Source organism: Globicephala melas, chromosome 2 (genome assembly GCF_963455315.2).
Source record: "Globicephala melas chromosome 2, mGloMel1.2, whole genome shotgun sequence".
Taxonomy (NCBI): Eukaryota; Metazoa; Chordata; class Mammalia; order Artiodactyla; family Delphinidae; genus Globicephala; species Globicephala melas.
The window spans coordinates 174898457-174922191 of record NC_083315.2 but is presented as its reverse complement, the minus strand read 5'-3'; the positions used below and the strand labels follow the sequence as shown (position 1 = coordinate 174922191).

The window sequence follows — 23735 nt, the reverse complement described above, 5'->3', positions numbered from 1 at the left end:
AGATGTGGCACAGCAGGCGACCTGGATGCACCTGTACGTGGGAGTCCTTTCCTTCCTACTCGCCGGAAGGGGGCCTGGACCCCCGCTCCTCATGCACCCTCGATTCAGGACCCATGAGCCGACTCCCGCCGGTCCTATGCTCCGCTCATACATGTGGGGCGGTCCACACTGCTCTCTGGGAGCCTTCCCCACAGCTCCTCCGTAACCCCTCATTTTACCCTGAGCTCACTGTTCTTCTAAGTCAAGAAAGACCAAGCCCACACAGCCCCCAAACCCGGGGCGCATCCTAGCGGACGTCCAGTAGCAGACGACGGCCACCTCCCGAGCCCCGCCCCTCCTCCTGGGCCCCTTCGGCTTCCCTTCTTCCTCCATCTCCTGGAGCAAAGCCCAGGGTTCTGGCCTTGGCACTTGCTCCCCCTTGTTCCGTACCAGGAGTCACCTCCACAAGGCACATTCTGAGGTCTCTGAGCCTTTGACCTCTTCTCCCAGGGGCCACCCTCAGGTCCCACCCTCCCTTCCACGCAGACCCTCCGGCAGCACTGGACACACTCTCCTGGGACACTGAGCGCCATGACCAAGTCTGCGAGGCGAGGGACTCCGAGAAGCGCCCCGTAAAGCCCGCCTATGCTACGTGAAGTCACACACACGCAGAGGCCGGATCTACGTATTTTAAATGCTGTATTGGGCAAGGCTGGACCTGGAAGTCAGGTTTTTACATGGTAGTTATCTAACCAAATCCTACATTTCAGCTAAAAAAGGCCCCAGAGATGTCCAACGGATGCCGAAGGCGTTCTTCCCGTTACTCAGAGAGGTGCTGAGATTTGGGCCGTGTCCACTGGGCTGACCAGAGGCAACAAAGGTGGTGGTCTCGCCTCTTCTCTGCCAGTCCCGAGGCTGTGCTGAGGCCAGCATCCACGTGCCCAAGCCTGGTCGGCCAGAAAAGAGAAAAATCACTAACGGGGAAAAAAATTCCTCTCATCCAACCTATAAATTTCAGCCCTCAACTATCACAAACGTTACAAACTTATGTACCTTGATTTGATCCCAACCATAAGCTTATTATAAAATAAAAATGGAGTTCAGGTAGAGATAAAGGCTAAAAACAAAAGCACCCCTGGTTGTGTGCTCCCACAGGGCACAGCTCTGGGGAATTTACACTTTCAGAAATCCCAAGGCCCAGTGCAAAAAGGCAGGGAAAAACCCACTTCGTATGAGGGTGGGGTATTGCTTTGATGGAGGGTGGAGGGTCAGAAAATTCTTTTGTTTCCTATTTTATTACATCAATGGCTTGAAAATTTTTATTTAACTTCAGCAAATATTGGAAATAGAAAAATGAATTCTGCAGAATTTCACAAATAAAATTTTCAATCTCTACTAACAAATGTTATCATTTGATGGCTAAGCAATTATAATGCTATGAACATTCACCACAATGAATGTGCTGAAATAGAAAACAGGCAAAAAGAGACATTAAAATATTACTTACAACAGCATTATTACAACATATTTTCTTTAAAATTCCAACATGGATTTTTATCACTTCAAAAGATATACAGCATTTCCATTATATTTGCAAACTTAACCTTATACATCTTTTAAAATCTTGAAAAATTCTTAAGCAGTCTAAAAAGCACTTAGCAAAGTTGGTAAGTCTACATAATGGACTACTATCCGCTCCAGTATCAACGTGAGCTGAGGAGAGGGCTGTAAACACTCAGTACCACACAGCATGCATAGGCTATACTGACCTTCCTTCTGCTGCACTGCGACGTTACTGCGCTTGTGCTTTACTGTAAGTAGGGAAAGCTGCAGAGATCCAGGGAGTGGCAGAAAGAGTATTTGTTTTTGAGCATTGCACAAGATCACTAGATTCAAATTAGCTAATCACCTTGAGTCAACTTGAGGCCAAGTTTCACTTGGTATTAAAAGCTTGAATCCTGGGTCACTTGATTTAGATCAGGCTAGACAAGAGAAATGAGGCTCTCGTGTGGGCTGGCTCCATCCGTCCTTTGCTCATATAAGAAGGGATCCAGTTAGTGTAATGCACTATTTGGCTTATTTTTGGTCTGTAATTATACCAATAGTACATCTGATATTCAGAAGGACAAAAATAGGGCATAGTTGAAATTTAAAGTGACAACGAGCACACTTAGAGTGGTGTGTGATGGTTGAGAGAACTTTATACGCACAGAAAACTACTGCTTAATTAGTCCACCACAGTAAGCTTTTAAAACTCAACTATTTTTTCTTTTTCATCTTTTGATTAGAGGTTTATGACTATCAAAAGCCACCTTGAGGACCTGGTGTCTGGTAGGCACGAATGTACCAAGACGACACGGGGGAAGCGGGGCGCGGAGGGGGTCACACTAACCTCAGGCTCCTGCTGACACCAGCACCGACCTGCACCACTGCTCACCTGATCAGCACAACTGAGGCAGGGCTGCTTCCTGGTTAAAAGACCTATATTACAGAATCCATCACTGCTTATGACCAGTCAACACAATATTCAAGTAACAAGGTGTTTAAATGAATACGTGAAAAAAAATTTTACCTAACACTTTACACATCTACATAAAATTAAATAAAACAAACTTTTAATGCATATGCAATACAACTTATATCTTTTAGGATTTCTAAACTAAAAGTTAAACTATCATTTGCTTCAATGGTACTACATTTTGCACAATAACTTATACTTAGGAGAAATTTTCCACAAAAAATATATATAATTATGACATTCACATTGATAATTTTTAAGAAGACAAAGCTTAAGTGAACATTGCATCCAAAGCAGTTGTTTGGATGTCCCCCTTACACATCCAAACACAGCCTGCTGATGCACCGAAGTCTTGATATGTTAAAAAGGGTCTTCCCGTAAAATAAGACCAAATCACTTGGCTTCTAAAGCTAAGTGATTTCTTGCATTTACAACATCATTGCAAAGACAGTGTAATGAAACGGTTTAAAACACAGTGCTCTCTTACGCATGAGACTACAATGAAGGCCGTTGGGCAAAGACAACTGCCTGTTTTCCTTCTGGCAAGTGAAAGCGACATGCCCCTCCCCCTCGGAGAGAAAGCCGCAATTCAGCTGCTGTGAGAGCAAGTACTCCAGCACGTGACTCTCCGGGACTGGGGCCCACTTGGTGCCAGGAACCAGGTAAGGGGATGTCTGAGCACAGACAGGGGCCTGGCATTGCTGGGATGCCTGCCGCGCCACACAGGACCCAGCACCAAACCTTCAAGCACTGCCAAAGGGGATTGATTCTTAAGGAAAATAGCCTGGGGTGAAGAGAGGAACAGCAGCTCTACTGGCAGGGAAACCACTGCAGCAAATCGCCTACTGCTTCCGTTAAGAGGAAGGAGGTCTCGAGAAGAAGCAAGGAGAAGCGAAATCTTCTTTCAGGCCTAGTGTCCCCTTTAAGCGACGTGCAAAACTTATGCCGCCTCTTACCCACGTTTTTCCTGCCATTTTCCAATTACACAGCAGGCTCATGATAAAAACAGAATGAGCCCTACGCTGTGACTAGTGTTACCGTGCCGGCCCGTGTAGGTGGGCGCGGCGAGCTGTGACGCCCCTAGCCCCTCTCACGCTCTTCTTCACCAGCTCCTGATCAACAGACACCTCTCGCAGGGACAAGAGTCGAAAACCGGCAAAGTCCCATTTCACTCCCCTTTCGAATGACCTTTCTCCAGATTTCAAAAAAAGAAGTACAATTCCAAACAATCTAGGTTCCTTGCTGACCTCTTCCTAAAGAGAAAACCAGCTGACTTTAAAAAAAAAAAAAAAAAAAAAAGTCAAGGTGCTTGGGAGGCAAAACACATCAAATTTTAATTGCATATTTCAAATTCTTAAGAATTCTGTTTATGCCTTAAAGCATCTGCAATTTTTTTTTCTTTTTGGTATTGAAAGCACGAAAAATATTTAAATGATGCAAAAACCAACAACAAAAAAGCTCCTTCAACACATTTAGTGCAGGCTGAACCAACCGTGGGATGGGGAATGGGTCACATTAGAGCACACCTCGCAGTCTACCCTCAACCCCTCAAGAGCCCACGGTCTGGCAAGAGAATAAAAGTGATTATGGAAGTTTTAAACATTTATTAAACATTTGTAATTGTTCCCAGTCCAACCAAAGGCATTACATACCACTTCGCAGACTGTTTCTTTCCATCTTGGTCTCACTAGAGCCAATAACTGATCACGTCTCTGTCCTGTACTATCGATATAATATTGAGAGAAGATGGTGCTCATGTGGTCACATCAGTACATGACGGACACAGAGGCTATGTGGAGTGACATGTGAAAGGCCAGGCATACCGACAGGACGGGGAACAAACAGCATGTAGCTTTTACAAAACCATCACCAGCTACTCCAATACCCTTTATTATTGCCCTAACCTGACATTTAAAATCTGCACACTGTCAAGAACCTGCAGCAAGTTCTGCCCTGTCTCCTAATCCCAGTGATGTCATCTTTGGCAAGCAATAGACTTTAAAGAAGAAATAAGACACCGAGACAGAAAAAGGGTTGAAAACATGGTTGCCAAAAGGAGAAGGCACCAATTCCAATGTACAAGCACCAGGTACAGTGGTATAGACCAAATCTCTTGGAGTCGGGCGGTGGTGCGGGTGGGGGGTCAGGAACAGACAGGGTGGCGCCCATCCTGGGGTGACGACCTGCAAGCTGACGGCACGAAGTGTTGCGTCCACGTTCCCTCTGAGCTAGTGTCCAAGGACAGGTGCTGTGAATCAGCTTCCTACCTCGCGGGAAGGGAGAAGGGAGAGACTGCAGCCAACTAGATTTATAAACCATAATTATACCGACATTTAGGGAAATATGAGTTGCGTCAGGCTGTTTGGCACGATAAGGGTTATAATGCAGTCTGCCAATATATCGTGATTTCCAAAGAAGCATGATATCACTTAGGCGGATGCCGCAGAAAAGAACAAGGGAAACTTCCTAGAAGGCCAATGGGGTCACAGTTACTCTGAAAATTACATTATGCACAAAGTAGAGCTTGCAGGCCATGCAGGAACAGAGTCACGCCTTCCAAGTCGACTACCTGTTCTGAAGCCGCCGACGGGGAATAGCTGCTGTTGGTGGGCCGGGGCTCCGACTGAGGCGGTGGTCCCCAGGGTCGCAGGAGGCGGGCAGGCCACGGGACCCCCCCTCACTTAGGCAGAGCGAGAGACGCAAAGAGCTCTCCGGGAAGTGGCGCCAACACGGAGGAACGAGCAGAGAATTAAGGCAGATGTAGCACAGGACTGGAAGTGTATGCCTTTTTGGTAATAGCTGCTTGTCCACAGAGATGTGATGCAGATGGCTAGGTGATGTCTTGTGATACCTGAATCCTGGATAACACAGTCGTCCATACCAAGTGCTCAAAGCCACCAGAGTTTCTCATGAGGCAGATGCGTATCTGACGTCAAGAACAGAAGCAGCCTGAGAAGAGGAGAAAAAGCAGAATCAAAGACAGGTAAACAATATAGGGGGCTTCCCTGGTGGCGCAGTGGTTAAGAATCCGCCTGCCAATGCAGGGGACATGGGTTCGATCCCTGGTCTGGGAGGATCCCACGTGCCGCGGAGCAACTAAGCCCGTGAGCCACAACTACCAAGCCCGTGCGCGCGCCTAGAGCCCGTTCTCTGCAACAAGAGAAGCCACCGCAATGAAAAGCCTGTGCACCGCAAAGAAGAGTAGCCCCCGCTGGCTGCAGCTAGAGAAAGACCATGCACAGCAACAAAGACCCAACGCAGCCAAAAATAAAATAAATAAATTTACTTTAAAAAAAGACAGGTAAACAATATAAACTGCTAACTCCGGTCTGGTACAGCCCAACCCACCCCGCCCCGCAAACACAGGGCCCCGAGGTAATGCCTGTGCTGAGGCCAGGCGGGCGGACGGAGGGCGAGAGTGTGGCCCCTGCGGCCACGTGTCTTGGGTTCAAATCCTGGCTCTGTCCTTTCTAGCTGTGTGTCCTTGGACGAGGTATCATTTCTCTTTGAGCTTCAGTTTCCTCATCGGCAGAATATACATAATAACGATGTCTACTTCACAGGATTAAATAAGAATCCCTGCAAAGGGCATATCGGTACAGTGCCTGGCAAACAGCAACACTCAGGTGTCCTAGAACCCGCCGCAGGGTACACCATGGTGCCTGCCCCGTTCAGCAAACAGCCACCAGAACACGCTGGGGTACAGACGATACCAAAGATCACGGGATCTCCTTAGAAGCTTCAAAGGCATTTCTTAACTCTCTACTCTCATTTTTTAAGACTGACTTCCAGACCCAAGCCTAAAAGTCGTAGAGCTCACTGCTACCCCCGTGTTGTCTTACTTCTAAGGAAACAGCTGAGATAAGAGTCCAGAATCTGAAAGCAGCTGCGCCTTCAGGTGAAATCCCAATTTATGAGAACGGCCATTAGTCAAATCAGATTTCTCCTCACTAGTAACACACTCAATCACTCTATAATTTTAAGCGAGAATGTGTATCTCCAATTCAGTCACTTTTAGCATCCCTCTGTGCTTTTCTGACACCTCCCCATACTCTATCCTTGGCCACCCCAGAGAACTCTGAGTCTCAAAAGCTCAACCCTCTTGGGCTGCTCTCCCTCCTTAGCTCTGAAGGAAGAGACCCGCAGCTGACAGACCGCTATGTTTCCAGAACTTCTCAAATCTGATGGCCTCCTCCCTGTCTGTACTGCATAAATACATAAAACCCGAGGGCAGGCAGGACACCAGCAGACATCTTTCTCAGCAGCTGGATTCCAAAGGATAAACAAGAATGGGAAATTACAAGGACACTAAGTTCTGAGCACTGATTAGACAGACAATTAACCAGTTCCCTTAGGCCCTTGGTGGACACAGAGAAGCAGCTGGTCCTTACAGATTAATTTCCTTCTGCAAACTAACATATGGAGAACAGAAAACCAGGGTAGTGAAGCAGGAGGGCTGGTACCATAAGAAACATAAAAAGAAAGGGAGGGACTTCCCTGGTGGGTCAGTGGTTGAGAATCCGCCTGCCTGTGCAGGGAACATGGGTTTGATCCCTGGTCCAGGAAGATCTCACATGCTGCAGAGCAACGAAGCCCGTGCGCAACAACTACTGAGTCTGTGCTCTGGAGCCCGCGAGCCACAACTACTGAGCCTGCGTGCCTAGAGCCCGTGCTCCGCAGCAAGAGAAGCTGCTGCACTGAGAGGCCCACGCACCACAGGAAGAGGGGCCCCTGCTCGCCGCAACTAGAAAAAGCCCGCACGCAGCGACGAAGACCCAACGCAGCCAAAAATAAAAATAAAATAAAATAAATGTATAAAATAACAAAATAAATAAAAAGAAAGGGATAAAGAAAAGGAAATATAGGCATGCACATGCGTGCACGTCTGTGTGTGTGTGTGTGTGTGTGTGTGTGTGTGTGTTGGAGAGAGAGAGAGAGAGAGAGTGAGTTAGTTTTAAATGACTAAAGAAGTGAAAAAATTTTAAAGGAGCTATAAAGATTATATATTCGGGTTGAGTTAGATAATCCCATTCCTTCTGAAGAGAAGGCTGGGTAAACAGACACAGGGAACATCAGCCATCAGAGAGAGAGAAGACGTGCTGCTGGGCGGGGGAGGCCATCTATGGCCGAGCCAGGCAGACAGGCTGAGGGGACTCTGATGTGCCATCAGCACCGCAAGCGGACCATGAAGGATGGAACTTCTGGACCAACAAGAAACGAGGAAAATGTAGCTGACTTAACCTAAGCCAGTCAGTCAAAGAGCCAGGCCTAAGAAAATCATGACCCTGGGTCCTAAATCTACTATCTCATTTTTTATGCTAACCCTGCTGAAGCTGGCTTTGATTAAATTTGAGAGGCAGGTAATCTGAGTTTCCTATTATTTCTGCTTCCTGGGACTTAAGTCAGAAAACATACTGCGAAGAAAGCTTTCGCTCTCGCAAATTCTGACGTTCTTTCCCCAGTAATCCTCATCTTTTCAGCGCTTCCTAAACTGAGTCCAGGACTTCAGGGAAATTAATTTGTTGCTAAAGGGGAAAGCAGCGCACAGACAAAACCACTGCCGGCAGAGAAAGACACCTTTGCTGTGCTCATGCGCTCCCCTGCTCCTGGGCAGGCCGCGCCTGGGTGTGACTCAGGGACCCCACTCACGTTGTCAGTACTATAGGTTTTGTACACTTAACTACAAAGATTCTCTGGTAGAAGGCTCTCACGAGTCTAACTTTAACAGAACTAGTGTTTATCTCCTGACAGGCCTGCAAAAGCCACTCGCTGGGTGTCCTCTTCACACGGCTCTCCCCCGGGGGGAAAAGGGCAGCACGGGCAATACAAAAGAGGTAACGCCACATCACCCCTGCCTCATTTGGGGAAGACGCTGATGAGAAAGTGATAAGCAAATTAACCCTTAAATTGCCATGTCAGTGAGCAAATGCAAATGTTAAAGGCAGCAGCAATGAACTCTTGGCCCCCAGCCCTGCCTCAGCATCCGTGGGTGGGGGGAGGGGGGAGGTAAACGTGCAGAGGGAGGGGCAGCCTCCACAATCTCCCCCATCCCGACCTCCGATGAAACCTGTGCCACCACCTAGGAGACGACCAGGATGGCAGCCTCCATGCAACCCGGGACCTACAAGTGTCCCCATCAGTACTCCAGCAGGTCAGCCCCAAAGAGCAGCACGGCAAGCGGATGTGGAAGCAGACAGACCAGGAACCTGCAGACTCCCCGGTGCGCCCGTAAGCCTCACAGGAGATGACAGCACATTTCACACGACTGAGCTTTACTGATACTCAAGGCACTTCTAACTTACGGTTTTAGGGCAAAGCTGTCATTGTATTTAAGGAAATATTGGTAATGTGGAATACTCTGTGGCCGGAGGAAACCAGGATGGAATTAAGAATTTGTCCAGAAATTAAAATGTGAATAATATACGTAGTGACCAAAAAGTGACTGAAGTCAACACATGTATTATGGTATTTACAGGTAAAAATCAAGTTACTGACATAGCTGCAACCTGAAAGTATTTCTGCAGCTGGAAAAGGTCATCAATGAAGACACTAACTGGAGAACTGAGTATGCATCTGGCAGAGATCAACTGTTTCAGACTTACCTCGTCTTCCTCTTCAGGCATCTTGACAGAATTATCCGGGGACGTTACAGGTTTCTGGTTACTGGGACCATTGGTTTCTTCCTTCCCGTGTTCTGCCTCCCATTCTTGTAAAACTTCATCTATGTTGAAGCGGCGTCGATAATTTACAAAGAAGTTTTTCACTTGTACCACTGATTTGTTCCCGATCACATCTGAGATTGCCTGAAAATCTCGGCCGTATTTCCTGATGGCTAAGGATGTAAGAAAGCATTTTTTTCAACACGACAAAAATAATAAAACACACACACACACAATTGAGACTTACCCCTTATCCAGATAAGGAAACATAGAGGCTTTCAACAGCAGGTACTACCTTAGCGCACTAATGGAAAAGAGTAGTATAGAGTCCAGTGTGGATGACTGGCAGAGACACTCCGTGTGACCCTGTCACGCAGGGTCTGTACCTCCCTGACGTATGTCGCATGGTAACTGAAGTCACCCAGCAATTACTCTATGCCATGGACATCCTACACTGGCCTCTTCAGGGTCCCCAGGACTAGAACACCTCCAACCATACAACCCCAACACGCGAGTTGTACTTCCTGACTACTCAGAACCCAACGAGGAGCTGCTAAAGTGAAATACACCTTTAAACACGGAGGCTTCCAGATTAATTTTTACATCTTGTGAGACATGGGAAAGGAAAAAAGTAAAGCCCAAAGAGAATGCAGTAATTTAGCTAAAATGATGCCCACTAGAAGGACGTAATCCTCCAAGAATTTGTTTCAACATGAATGATGTGCTGGGAGCAGGATGGGGTATAATTTTTTCCTGAAAGCGACTGCTGTTCCTAAACCTTTATTTTATAAGAACTTCCTCCTACCTTGTACGGCGAGAAGCTGCTCCTCTGTGGTCCAACGTGCGTTACATTTCTGAATGACCTGGGTATTCAAATGAGTCCTATTAGCATACTACCTTTAGAGATGAGTATGTCCTTATGAGGATTAATGAATCTTTTTCTCATATCATAATTTTAACACCAACTAGGTTTATAAAGTTATATCTACACCTTTCCTTCTAAGAGATGTGTACTGGAGACACAGACAGGAAATTCTTAAACACATAAACTCAAGCGTGACTTCAAAGATGATGTTAACATAATCCTACCTCTGGAAGTCGATATGGTTCTATTCCACCATCAAGTTTTTCTTTTAGAGCACTGTTCGTCTGTTTAATATTCTGAATCTAAGGGAAAGAAGATTTTCATTTTTAAAATGAAACACTTTTATAAAGGTATGAAAAGAAGAGAGAACTGAGAAAGCTAAAAGAAACAAAAAACCAAGAGGAAAGAAGTTCCTACCCTGTAAGGTAGCCCAAATTTGAGGTCCCTATGGTATCCTTTGAGAGCAGCTCACTAAGTTCTTTAATTGACTTGCTTAGGGCACCGGACAAGAGACAACCAAGACGGAAGGGTTGGTGGTAAAAAGGCGTCTGCGCACACGATCCTAAGGCACCAGCTCGGCACAGGCGACCGGGGCCACAGAATGCACGACTGCAGCCTGACACAGAAGACAATGCCTGGGCTCCCACCGCACAGAGCTGAGCTGAAGAAAGAGCGCAGGCAGAGTGAAGGCAGGACAGTCTCACAGCCCCGAGCCCCGCACGGACGCTACAAAGGGCAGAAGCCCCACCTGCAGGCTTCTTTAACGGGGAGGAGAAAAGAAAGCAGTATGTCAGTTTTCCACAAGGCTAATTCTGAGCAACAGTAACTTCATTTTCTCACAAATTACCTTTCCCACATTCTTGCTTTGATTCAGTGGACCTTTCACTGTCCTTGCCTAATCAAAAGAAAGACACAAACAATAAATACAAACCACTCAATCACTCCACAGCTGCTCTTTAATTCTGCACTCGCTCCTGAGCAAGCTGGGTCACAGGAGGGGGCCCTTCTCTCAACTCTAAGCAGAGGGGCGTTTCTGTGCCTAGCACTAGGGGAACTCTGGCCCTATCATTTTTCATTCTTGAATAATCACTTGAGCAAATAAGAAAGCAAGCAGAGGAACATGTTCATTTTCCCAAGTAAAACATCAAAAATATTCATGAGCAGAAGGTGCCCTTGAAAGCAGAAATCCTATTAAGGCAAAGGAAGAAAAGCAGAAATTTTAGAGACGGGAGGGGTGGGAGACGAGTGGAGATGGGGGTAAATCTCTCTCCTCTTCAAAAAGACCTTCTTATACTTATACAATTTTCTAAAACCCCACTTCTGATGACTTACATGTCATAGATTTCCAGTTTCACAGATCCTTTCCTCCTTTGTTTTACTTCTTCTAAAAGGTTTAAGGGGTCGGGGGGGGGGTGGTACAGGAAAATTTTCTACGCTATGGGACCAGTGGGCAAGTAAATAAGACCAGCACTTCTAAGGACCAGAAATTGACCCTGTCTGCCCTTACCAAGGGCCTCAAAGTCTGCCAGAAATACAGTCTACTCCAAATCTTTTGTAACGATGCCACATCAGAACATAAAAACAACTGAAAAGAAAAATACTGGAAACATGCACAAAATTCACTCTACAGTAAAACCAAAAACCAGGACCTTGCTTTACTGAAATTTGTTTTAGTTTATTTTGAAAAGGTACAGATCAGAAGAAAATACTTGAAATTTACTCACAGTAAGTAATTCCAAGCTCTCAGACCAGCATAAGCTGACAGAACTCTCTCTGATAATGAAAATATTCTGAACTTGGGCTGCCTGACAGGGCGGCCACCTGCCACACGCTGCTAATAAGCACCTGAAAAGTGGCTTATCCAACCGAGGAGTCACATTTTTAATTTTTCCAATTTTAATTAATCCGAACTAAAATCTAAAGACCACACGTGGCTACCACACTGAACAGCACAATCTTAGACTCTTCTCAGAGCTCACGGTTACCAAGAACCCACAAAATACCCACAAAATACTGCAAGGCACTCGGATTATGCTCCCTGAATTCCGAAAACTAGGCCTAGAAACTTCTGACAGGGAATGAGCAAATTCTCAAAAGTCAGGGGTCTAGACATAACTGAGCTTCATAATTAGTATTCATGGTAAACCTTGTTTCATTTATAGCAGGGGTTGGGAAACGATGACCTACATACCAAATCCAGCCTACTGGCTATTTTTATAAATAAAGTTTTATTAGAACACACACACAAAAAAGTCAGGGGTATGTCCACTAGAACACATATTCAATTTCATGTCCCCCCCCAACCCATCCCCTCCCCCTTGGCATTCCAGTTACTCTCTTCCTTCTAGCTAGTTTTATATATATATATATATATATGTATGTTACAAAGCTGGGCGTGTGTGTGTGTGTGCGCGTGTGTGTATCGCATTGTGATTAAGTGATTAAGTAACAGGCATTTTCCAACCTGTTCAACACATACATTTTCCCTCTAAAATCAATGGATAAAGCAGCATTGAGATTGAATGAGGGGCTACAAGGTAAAACACCCACAGATCCTGAACTAAAAGTTAGCTCTATATTTTCATTTACCTACGTGTCTGCTCCTAATCATTTTACAAATTAGCAAATGTCCAATGTTTACTCATCAGAATAAGAATAGGGATTAGTTGCCAGCACCATGCCAGTCGGAAAGAAGCCAGAGTGGCGACAAGCTGGGTAAGAAACAGATACAAAAAGTAACCAGCATTTAAAGAAAAAACAAAAACAGCAGTTGACTTGGCCTGGTGCCTTACCTAGAGCTCCTGGCTGAACACAACTTTCTTTTTCCTATTTTATTGGGTATTTAGTGATTCTTCTCTAAGGTCAGACCATTTCATTCTCTCCACCCGGAAAGACCTGATGCAACCAGCAGTGTCTGCTGGCTAACCTGACGGCCGTTCCCAGCCCCCTTCTCACTTGTATCTTTGACAGCGGCTGACGATTTCCTCAGCGCTAGGAGGAGCCGGGCTGCAAAGCCCTGCCACACAAAGTCCAGGAGGTTCTGGGAAAGCAAAAGCTTTTCCTCCACCCCCTCTTCTTACTGCCCTGAATGCAGACACGAAGGTGACAAAATGGCTTCTGCAGTGTCCAGCGTGAGGCAACAAGCAAGATGAAAAGCCTAAAAGCTAAGAATGGTGGAGCAGGAGAATCTGAAAGAATCTGTGTCCCCGAGAGCATCACTGAACAGAGGAACTAACGCCAGCAATCACTGATGTTGGAATTTCTTGTTATTTGTTAAAAATAAACCCTTCGCTGTCTGAGCTGCTGTTAGTCAGGTTTCCTGTCCTCATCGGATGACGGTTTCCCTGGCAAGCAACCAGACATGGGGGCATCCAGAATAGCATGCCCACTGTGTGACTGACCGCCATGTGCATCTGAAGGGCAGCTGGCAGAAGCCCTAAAGGCCGTGGAAAGTAAACAGCTGACCTCACCTCTTAGTAAGTCGGCCTCTGAGCCTTCTCTCCAACAATGTCAGCTCTGAGCAGCTACCTTCAAATAAAAAATTCCTGCTCTTGGCCCTGGCTCTGAAAACCAAAGCCTCTTTATCTATCATACTACAAAGTCAGTAACACCTCTGTAGAAGAAAGGGTCTCTTTCCTTCTCTGACATATTGACACCGAACAGCAAGCGTCAGGAACTCACTCAGCAGAGGGGATTGAGGCCCCTCGGAGAGGACGGTGAAATGCACAGAGGAGCTCCCAGCCCCCGTCACAGAGCTCTCCCAGCGCAGACGCAGCTTACTACCACGCCCTCACACATCCTGTAAGATCAGGCAGGCAAGGATTAATCTCATTTGAAAAAAGAGGCCCAGGAAGATTAAGTGATTCTCCTAAGATTAGAATGCAGCTGTGGCAGCCGCAAGCCCGCAACTCCGAGGGGCGCGCCGGGTCCTGGTCTGTGCAGCCTCCTTCACCAGGGGACAGCCGGGGCCACAGACCCCACCCTTCTCTTCTCAGCCCTGCCAAGGCAGCCATCAAGATTGACAAATCCAAGGCAGCACGAACTAAAAGTGAGCCACCAGTCCATAATTCATCTTGCATTTGGGGTCGGGGGGAGGGGACTAACGGAAGGGCAGCACTGGGCTGCTCGGCTAACTTTTGGGTTTGACTTTTACACAAAATCAGACGAAAAGACAAGGAGGAGCCATTTCTCACATGAAGCACGAATGATCAGGAAAGGATGCGTTTTAAAAACAATATTCTTGGGGCTTCCCTGGTGGCGGAGTGGTTGAGGGTCCGCCTGCCGATGCAGGGGACGCGGGTTCGTGCCCCGGTCCGGGAAGATCCCACATGCCGCGGAGTGGCTGGGCCCGTGAGCCATGGCCGCTGAGCCTGTGCGTCTGGAGCCTGTGCTCCGCAACGGGAGAGGCCACAACAGTGAGAGGCCCGCGTACCGCAAAAAAACCCCAGAAAAACAAACAAAAAAACCAATATTCTTTACAAGAGCACCAGAAATGTACCAAACATGTAGGAATAACACTAATAAAGGAAATACAAGGCTTATTCATAGAGAATGACAAAATACTGGAAGAAACTAAACATCTAGAGAAGTGCAGGGATATACCATGTTCATGGATCATGAGATGTTAATTCTCTATATTGATCTATACATTCAACACAACCCCAATCAAAATTCTAGCAGAATTACCATTCTGGAAATTGAGAAGGTGATTCTAAACTTTATATGGAAATACAAGGGCCAGGAATAGCCATCTTGGAGGACTTCTCCTACCACACATATCCATTCATGATTATGTATTATTAAGACCATATAGTACCGGTGAAGAATGGACAAACAGAACTCCAAACCTGACCGATACACATAATGGACACCGGATTTAAGACAAAGGTCCCACAGCCTTACAACAGGGAAAGGGTAGTCTTTTTTAATGAATAGTACTGGGTAAACTAGATATCCATATGAAAAAAAAAAATTTGACCCTACATGTAACAACATACAAACAAAAACACTACCAGGTAGACTGAAGATCAAAATGTAAAAGGCGAAACACTTTTAAGACAGTGTGTAAGAGCATCTTCATGACCTCAGGAAAGGTTCTTAACAGAACTCAAAGAGCACTAACCATAAAAGACGAGAATGAGAAACTGGACTACCTTAAAACTAAGAATTTCTGTTCATTAAAAGACACCACTAAGAGGGCTTCCCTGGTGGTGCAGTGGTTAGGAATCCACCCGCCAATGCAGGGGACGAGGGTTCGAGCCCTGGTCCGGGAAGATCCCACATGCCGCGAAGCAGCTAAGCCCATGCGCCACAACCACTGAGCCTGCGCTCTAGAGCCACAACTACCGAGCCTGCGCGCCTACAGCCCGTGCTCTGCAACAAAGACAAGCCACTGCAATGAGAAGCCCGCGCACTGCAACAAAGAGTAGCCCCTGCTTGCCGCAACTAGAGAAAGCCCACGTGCAGCAACGAAGACCCAACACAGCCATAAATAAATAAATAAATGATAGATAGATAGATACCACTAAGAGAGTGAAAAAGAAGCCCTCAGAATGGGAAACATGAGACCATTCCCCCACCGCCCCCGTAACTCCACAATGAGGTCACACAGCATGGTGGAGGGGAGGGCGCTACTGGCATCCAGTGGGTCGAGGCCAGAGATGCTGCTAAACATCCTACAGGGAGCAGAACAACCCCCAGAACAAAGAAATTATCAGCCCCAAATGTCAACAGTGCTACAACTGTTGGAAATCCTGATGTGGTGCAACCAGAACTCACGTAAAGTGACGTGACCACTTTGGGAAACTGTCTGGCATTGTTTTTTAATGTCGGTCGTATGCACACTCGATAACCCAACAACTGCACTCTTAGGTGTTATCTCCAACAAAGATGCACCCACAACACACCCAGAGGCACAGAAAACAACGTTCCTATCAGTATCATGTGTAAGAGTCAAAAACGGGAAACAACCCAAATGTCCACTCAAAGTAAAATGGATCATCTGTTGGGTATTTATACAGCAATGAGAAAGAACAAGAAGTATGGCTGTTACCTGGATAGATCTCACATGCTGAGTAAGAGCCAGACACACACACACACACACACACACACACACACACACACACACACCCCTACTTTATCATTCTGTTTATATAAAATCAAAAACAAGATAAAAATAACATATGGTTTTAAGTCAGAACAGTGGCCACCCACCAGGAGAAGGTGGGTAATGAACGGGGGCATGAGTGAGGCTTCTGAGGCAACGACACATTTCTCAAGGGTAGATAAAGGGGCTGTGGAGGCGATGCTCCACGTCTTCATCCAGACAGAGGTTACTTGGGTGTGTTCATATTATGACAAGTCACTGAAATCTGTAACTATATCAATATCTGTATAAAATTTCAACTTCACGGTTAATTTAAGGGGAAAAAAATCAACGGGCCTAAGATCTTCTGTCCAATTCCTTAGAAACAAAATGCGCTTTTGAGATTTGGGGAAAGAGAACATCCAAGTGAGTGAGAAGTAAGAACATGTCTAAAGTGCAGTTAACTCTTCACCCAGGACTGGGCTCATGGGTACCTGTCGTTTGATTGACACCAGCTCCATGTCCAGTTGTCTCAGCACCGTGGTAGCAGCAGTGGCATTGGCAGAAACAGCCTCCACGTCTTCTTGAGAAAGAAACATTCCTTTCGGAGGTTTCCTTTTTGCTCTATTTTTAGCTTGTGTACTATGTTTTTCTTTTTTGATCTGAGGAACTGTCTCAGTAGGGGGCACCTGCATGATACACACATTTAATAAATGAGAAACTAAAAAAACTAAAATGCCAAATGAACAGTAATAAGCATATTTTCTTAACATGGCTCCAAACAATCTAAGACAAATACCACGCCATATCATAATTGCCATCTACAAGTTCTAATACACAGCTAACAGACAAAAACATTGGCTACTGAACTTTGGCTAAATAAACACTTCAAAGTGGACTCCATTTCCTTCCTATACAGATACATCCTTATTCTATAAACCTCTGACAAGAAGGACTCCCAGCTTCCTGCAGGAACACAGGAAGAAAAAATAACCTGTATTCCCTTCTGGTGAGCTTTGCATTTATGAATAAGGAGTTACTTTACCCCAACAGTCCCTAGCAACTGTAGATGGACATAAGGCCACAGAAAGAAAAAAGAAAAAAGAAAAAAAAATGATTCAGCACATGTATAAGGATCCACTTAAATTCTTTAAATCTTTATAGATGGTTATAAAAATAAAAACTTCAATATGAAACTTGTTTATACACCTTTTCGGTTTCTTTTTTTGGATGACACAACTTTTAGGGCAACTGTGTAACTTGCTTCAAAAACTATATGCTGTCATTTAAAAATGCATGACTGCTGCTTATTTTTTTAAATGCTTTCTCTAAAACCAAAACCTTTGGAAATGAAATGCACTAATATCTTGGCAAGGAAAGGATAACATCCTAGTGGCAACCATTGTAAGAACAAGAAGTTTTGGTTAACTGTTTATAATTTCATCTTGTCAGTGTATTAACATTGGCTGGTAAAGCTGAAAATACATTCAGCTTTTTGCTTCATATTTTAAAAGACTGAGATAAAAAGGCAATGCAAACCATGATGGTAGCAATAAGCTCTCGAACAAGTGGTAATAAACAACACACAAAAATGTAAGTAGACAATAAGCTATGTTCTGCAATAGCGCTATGCTATTCAGTAAAGATCACCTACTGACCATGTGTCTGTTTTTGTTTTTTTTTTTAACATCTTTATTGGAGTATAATTGCTTTACAATGGTGTGTTAGTTTCTGCTTTACAACAAAATGAATCAGTTATATATATACATATGTTCCCATATCTCTTCCCTCTTGCGTCTCCCTCCCTCCCACCATGTGTCTGTTTTAATAACATTTTCGTAAAGAAACTGAGATTTAACCATTTTTCTTTTTAAATTAGAAACTGCTATATAAATAACAATTACAGAAATTAATATAAAACCAAGCCTCTTTCATTTAAAATGTTCCACTGAAGAACCTAATAAATAACAATGCATCAAAACAAAGCTTACTAAAAATTGCAAGTACAATTTGATTTCCCAAAAAGCAATGTAATTTAGCTAATCCTTAAAATGATCTTGTTATTTGGGCACTCATATAAATCACTGGTAAGAGTGCTATCCAGAAAGAATTACCAGTTTCCTATTTGATAATATATACCATACCAAAAGAAGCCTTAAGAATATATCTAGAACACTTTGACTCAATAATTCAACTTCCAGAAATTAATTCTAATGGAAAAAATTAAGTGCACAAATATGTAGTCATGAGATCAGCATTTCAGCATTACTTACAGGGAAAAAGACTGTAAAAACCCGTATAAGATTAATTAACTCAGTTATAAAAGATCTGTAATGATGGAATAACATACAGCTATGCATACAAATATGTTTGACATAAAAATATGTTCAAGGTTCAGTATTGACGTTCCTCAAGAAACTAAAAATAGAGTTGCCATAAGATCCAGCAATCCCACTCCTGGGCATATATCTGGACAAAACTATAATTCGAAAAGACACAGGCAGCACCCCTATGTTCACAGCTGCACTATTTACAATAGCCAAGACATGGAAACAACTTGAATGTCCACTGACAGATGAATGGATAAAGAAGGTGTGGTACATGTATACAATGGAATATTACTCAGCCATAAAAAAGAATGAAATAATGCCATCTGCAGCTACATGGATGGACCTAGAGATTATCATACTAAGTGAAGTAAATCACAAAGAGAAAGACAAATACCACGTGATACCGCTTACATGTGGAATCTAAAATAGAACACAAATGAACTTATCTACAAAACAGAAACAGACTCAGACACAGAGATCAGACTTGTGGTTGCCAGGGGGAAGGGGGTTGGGGGAGGGATGGACTGGGAGTCTGGGATTAGCAGATGCAAACTATTATATACAGAATGGACAAACAACAAGGTCCTACTGTACAGCACAGGGAACTATATTCAATATCCTGTGATAAAGCATAATGGAAAAGAATATATACATAAAACTGAATCACTCTGCCATACACCAGAAACTAACACAACATTGTAAATCAACTATACTTCAATTTAAAAAAAGTGTTCAAGGCAGAGTAAATTGAAAAGGTTATAAAATTATATATTAAGATCCGATCTTATATTTTTTAAGCATACAGATTCAGAATTATGTATAGGCATATATATTTTACAGAGGAGGTCGTCTGGAGTCACCAAAATGTTAATAGTGATATGGGTGATGAAATGATAAATCATTTTCATTTTTCCCTTTTGTTTAGCTGTATTTCCTACATGTCTATAAAATCATATATTATTGGTATCATTTTAAAGTTTAGGTATGTCTAGACCCTTTCGTTTTTCTCATACTTTAGTACCTTTTGAGATAGAAAACCTTTTCAGATTTTACTGAAACTACAGACTCTGTCTTTAGAAAAACACTTATGTGAACACATGTAAAAGTCATGCCCATGCTGGGATTCCGTACTCCACCCTGAATGAGGGGCTGATGGGCACCAATGGGCTGAGGCCCTCTTTCCTCAGCTGTGGTGGTGGCACCCATCAGGGAACTGCTGCAGGCAGCTCTGTATCGTGGGGGTCCCCAACTAGGCCACAGAACTCTGGTCTACCCGGAGGGCCCTCGGGGACCCCACATACGCTTTATTCAATTTTTATGAATGGGCAAAATAATGCAAGACTCTAACCCCCATTTCAAAAGGCTAAGACCGTCCAGACACCCCACTGTTCTCAGTGGACAATTTACAATAAGTAAATGTTATAGATATACCCCCCCAAAGTCATGTATAATTGTAGGGATTCGTGGACCTCTTGGATCCAGAGACTATAAACCTTTGGCGTAATGATTTTTAAAACTTGAGAGATTAAAACTTCACCATGACCCAGAGGGTGCAGGCCCCGGGCAGATACAGAAGGAAGGCGGCCACCAGAGCCGAGGAGGGGCCGAGCTCGAGCCCGGTCCTAACAAGGCCCCTATGTAACCTGCTGAGCGAAGGGCCCAGGCAAGAAGGCAGTGAGAACTGTTACCCTACATAAAAACTTTCCTCGTTGATGCCATTTTTTCCGTTAAGCCTTCCTTTCTCGTATTTCTTAGCAAACAAAATTCTAAGTTCTACAAAGCAAAGTTAGTATTGTTTACAAAGCCACACCATGATGCCTTGTACACAGCACTTAATATATTAAGTAGAATGAGAAAAAGGAATGTTTTACTTATGAAACTAGTAATGAAATTTATTTGTCTTAACAGTACTGGGGGAAAAAAATACCTCCTTTTTGCTTTCCTTGTTTTGATCAATCTCAATGTCAATGGCATTATTTCCATTTGTTTCTTCCAGTTCATCCTCACTGGAAGACAAAAACAAGTTACTGAAAGATTATTTTGTACTAATTCTATTTAATACACAAATATAAGCACTATATTGATTTAATGACAGATGTAATACAAAATTAGTATATGTTTTCAGAATGCTGAGATAAATACATTTTTACAATTCAAATGAAATACCAATTCCATAGCTCTTTTAGTCTAAATGATTAAAAAAGCTATTAAATGGGTTTCTAACTCCCAAACCAGGCCTAAAACATTGTCGCTTTATTATTTGTAAAGTGTTTTCTCTCAACTAAAAATGTCAAATTTAAGACATTTACTTTAATTCTCCATAAGTAGCTAATGGAGGACCAGGACATGATCATTAGATATAACTGAGAAATTATTCAGGAATAAAGCCTATTGTATTGGGAATAAATTCACCAACAAGTAAAAATCCATGTTCGAGTCCCACCTGTCTACTCACAACTACACAAGTCTGAGAATGGGAGAGGCTTTTTGGTGGCTCGAATAACTGGTATTTTAAGTTAATTTTAAAAAGAACGCTCGCATTGATATGGTGCATGCTTTTGTTTATATCCTTCCATGCAGTATTTCTTACTTAAAAAGAAAAAAAAGGGCTTCCCTGGTGGTGCAGTGGTTGAGAGTCTGCCTCCTTTTGCTTAAAAAAAATGTGAAAGCGAAGGCTCACAGAAGCCAGGCAGCCTGCCCCAGTCTGCCTGCAGCTAAAGCCAGCTGAGCAGTGGTGGCAGCAGAACACTCAGGGTTTCAAATGTCAACACCCACTTTGTCTCAGGAACCCATCCCAGGTGACGCACCCACTGTGCTCTCCTTCTCCCCCAACCCACCCCCAAGGCCCACAGTGGTAAGAAGTTCTGGCTGAGGAAAGCATGTCTGAGAGGAGAAAGAGCCAGGGGTGGAGGGAATTTTCCCAGGCCCTTCCGTTCCTTTCACAGGGAGGTCCCGTTAGAAAGACAACAATCTCTCAGGTGCTTCTGCCATGGCCAGGGTGCCCCTCCTCTGTTTGCATCCCGACGGTGTGAAGGTGCACCGGGAAGGTAGGAGCACCCTTGTGCAGATGCAAAGTGAGAACAATGCCCTTATCGCTTCATCCTCAAGGATAACAAATCCCAATCTTTTTTTTTTAATTTAATTCTGATTTCAGCTTAGTAAACCGCACTTGTTTGTAGTAACAGACTTAGTTTATAAACAGTAAACTAGACCTAACATATAAAGGAAACAAGGGATTTTAATCAAAAATTGCTGTAACACTAAAAACAAATTCAGTAGAGTTTGCTACTTTTCTTTGGTCACAAAGAGTACTGATCCATAAATAGACCCACTAGTTAGGTATGTTGCAAACTAAGAAATATGCAGATGTGTCAAGGTCAACAATTTTATAGAATCTTATGGTTGGAAAGAGCTTCGCAGGTGTCTCCAAAAGTGATAATTCTCAATCTGTCCCCACAGGTTATTCTCTTTCATTTGAAATCATAAGATACTCTCCTAACACAGGGCCACAGAGATCATATAGTTTATACTTCTTCATTTTATTCTGTATTGTTAATTTATAAAAATAATATATTATAGAAAATATAATTTTTAAAAGCCACCTATGTTCCCACTACCATAAAACCCACTATGTTTGTGTGCTGCCTTCTAGACCTGAAGCATCTTCATTTTAGAGCTGAGGAAACAGAGGCCTGCAAAGGAGTGCATTGACCCAACCTGCCTGTGAGACCATCAGCAGACCCTTCAGTTGAGACCAGAACCCACTTCTGCGGGTGAGCAAAGGCCGCTTCCCTGACTCTGCTGTATGTAAGGCTGAGGGCGTGATGGTTAAGGTACGTCCTATGCACTAAGCTGTCCTTAAAACTAACCTCCTTATTGAGAAGTCATAGAGTGTCCCCTCTCACTCACTCACATACACAAAACGGTAAAAAAGGAAGAAGGAGATCTAAACTGTAGATTTTAACATGCCGAACATAAAGACGTCACCTGAACCCTGCAGAAGCACACCAAGTAAATTTCAACATAAGAAGAGATTCCTGTTTACCAAAAGAAGACACCCTTAAGGGGCACAAAGGAATGTGTTGGAAAGTTCACTCATTCAGAACAAAGTGTGCTGACTGCAGAGCGGTGAGAAAAGACACCTTCAGAAGGTAGCACTCATGCATTAACACAGCTCATGAGCATGGAGCTGAAGAATATTTGTGTATGTTCTGGTTCCACCAGGAAGGAACTGCGGGAAATCCGGTCCCTCTACCTTTCCTTTGTGTACCCACCAGCTCTTAGAAATGCCGGTGCAAAGATCTCCAAAGGGCTGAGACACCACCCCGCGTGCATACTGACCTTTCCTCCCGCTCCCGTTTCTGCTTCCGAGCGTGGCGATCCATCACGCTGGTTTTAGTCCTCGTCTTCTTCCAGGAGTAGTAAAATTTCACCAGGCTTGCTATAGATTTATCAGGAAGCTAAATATAAAAAACGAGTTGGCTTAGATTTAAAGCTAATCTTTAAAAATCAAATGTGTGTAGATATATTTCATAAGGATCACTCTCATGTATTCAGAAATGTCCTAAGTCACAGCCATTTTTCCCTGAATTCACAGAAGAACTCTCATCGATACATTTTCAAATTACTGAAGTTTGACTGTAAGTGAAACTTAGCCCATGAAAGACTGCAGTCAGCTTAAGATGAATCAGAGTTTTCACACGACTACAGCTTCTAACATAACTTCTAGGTTATTTTTTAAAAATTCATTTTAGCACTAATGTAACCGTCAGTAAGCTTTCACAGTAGGAGTCCACCAAATACCTTTCTAGAAGTGACAGGTCAGCAAAACTCCCCAGGGAGACAGGGGCCCCATGATGTTTGGCCTCATCCACCATCAGAGACCCTTTCTATCAGAACACTCTGGGGGGACTTCCCAGGTGGCACAGTGGTTAAGAATCCACCTGCCAATGCAGGGGACATGGGTTCAATCCCTGGTCCAGGAAGATCCCACATGCCACGGAGCAACTAAGCCCGCGCACCGCAACTACTGAGCCCACGCGCCGCAACTACTGAAGCCCGCGCACCTAGAGCCCGTGCTCTACAACAAGAGAAGCCACTGCAAAATGAGAAGCCCGCGCACTGCAACGAAGAGGAGCCCCTGCTCGCTGCAACTAGAGAGAAAGCCCGCGTGCAGCAATGAAGACCCAATGCAGCCAAAAAAAAAAAAAGGACACTCAGGGTCGTCCCGACAAGAGGGGTGGGGTGGGGTGGGCTGAGGTACAGCTGTCAAGCTGGGAGGTGCTAGGGAATAGCTCAC

At 44.2% G+C, this 23735-nt stretch overlaps 1 protein-coding gene across 1 annotated transcript in view; it reads right to left on the bottom strand.

The window, feature by feature from the left end:
• Positions 1-1271: 1271 nt before the first annotated feature.
• Positions 1272-23735, bottom strand: part of RCOR1 (REST corepressor 1) — a 118598-nt gene continuing 96134 nt past the window's right edge. The window contains exons 6-12 of the mRNA XM_030883315.3: positions 22778-22896; positions 20364-20442; positions 16601-16795; positions 10246-10323; positions 9962-10019; positions 9100-9329; positions 1272-5446 (exon numbers count right to left, since the gene is read on the bottom strand). Coding sequence (XP_030739175.1) covers positions 5405-5446; positions 9100-9329; positions 9962-10019; positions 10246-10323; positions 16601-16795; positions 20364-20442; positions 22778-22896 — 801 coding nt within the window. The 3' untranslated portion in view covers positions 1272-5404. The remainder of the gene's footprint in view (positions 5447-9099; positions 9330-9961; positions 10020-10245; positions 10324-16600; positions 16796-20363; positions 20443-22777; positions 22897-23735) is intronic.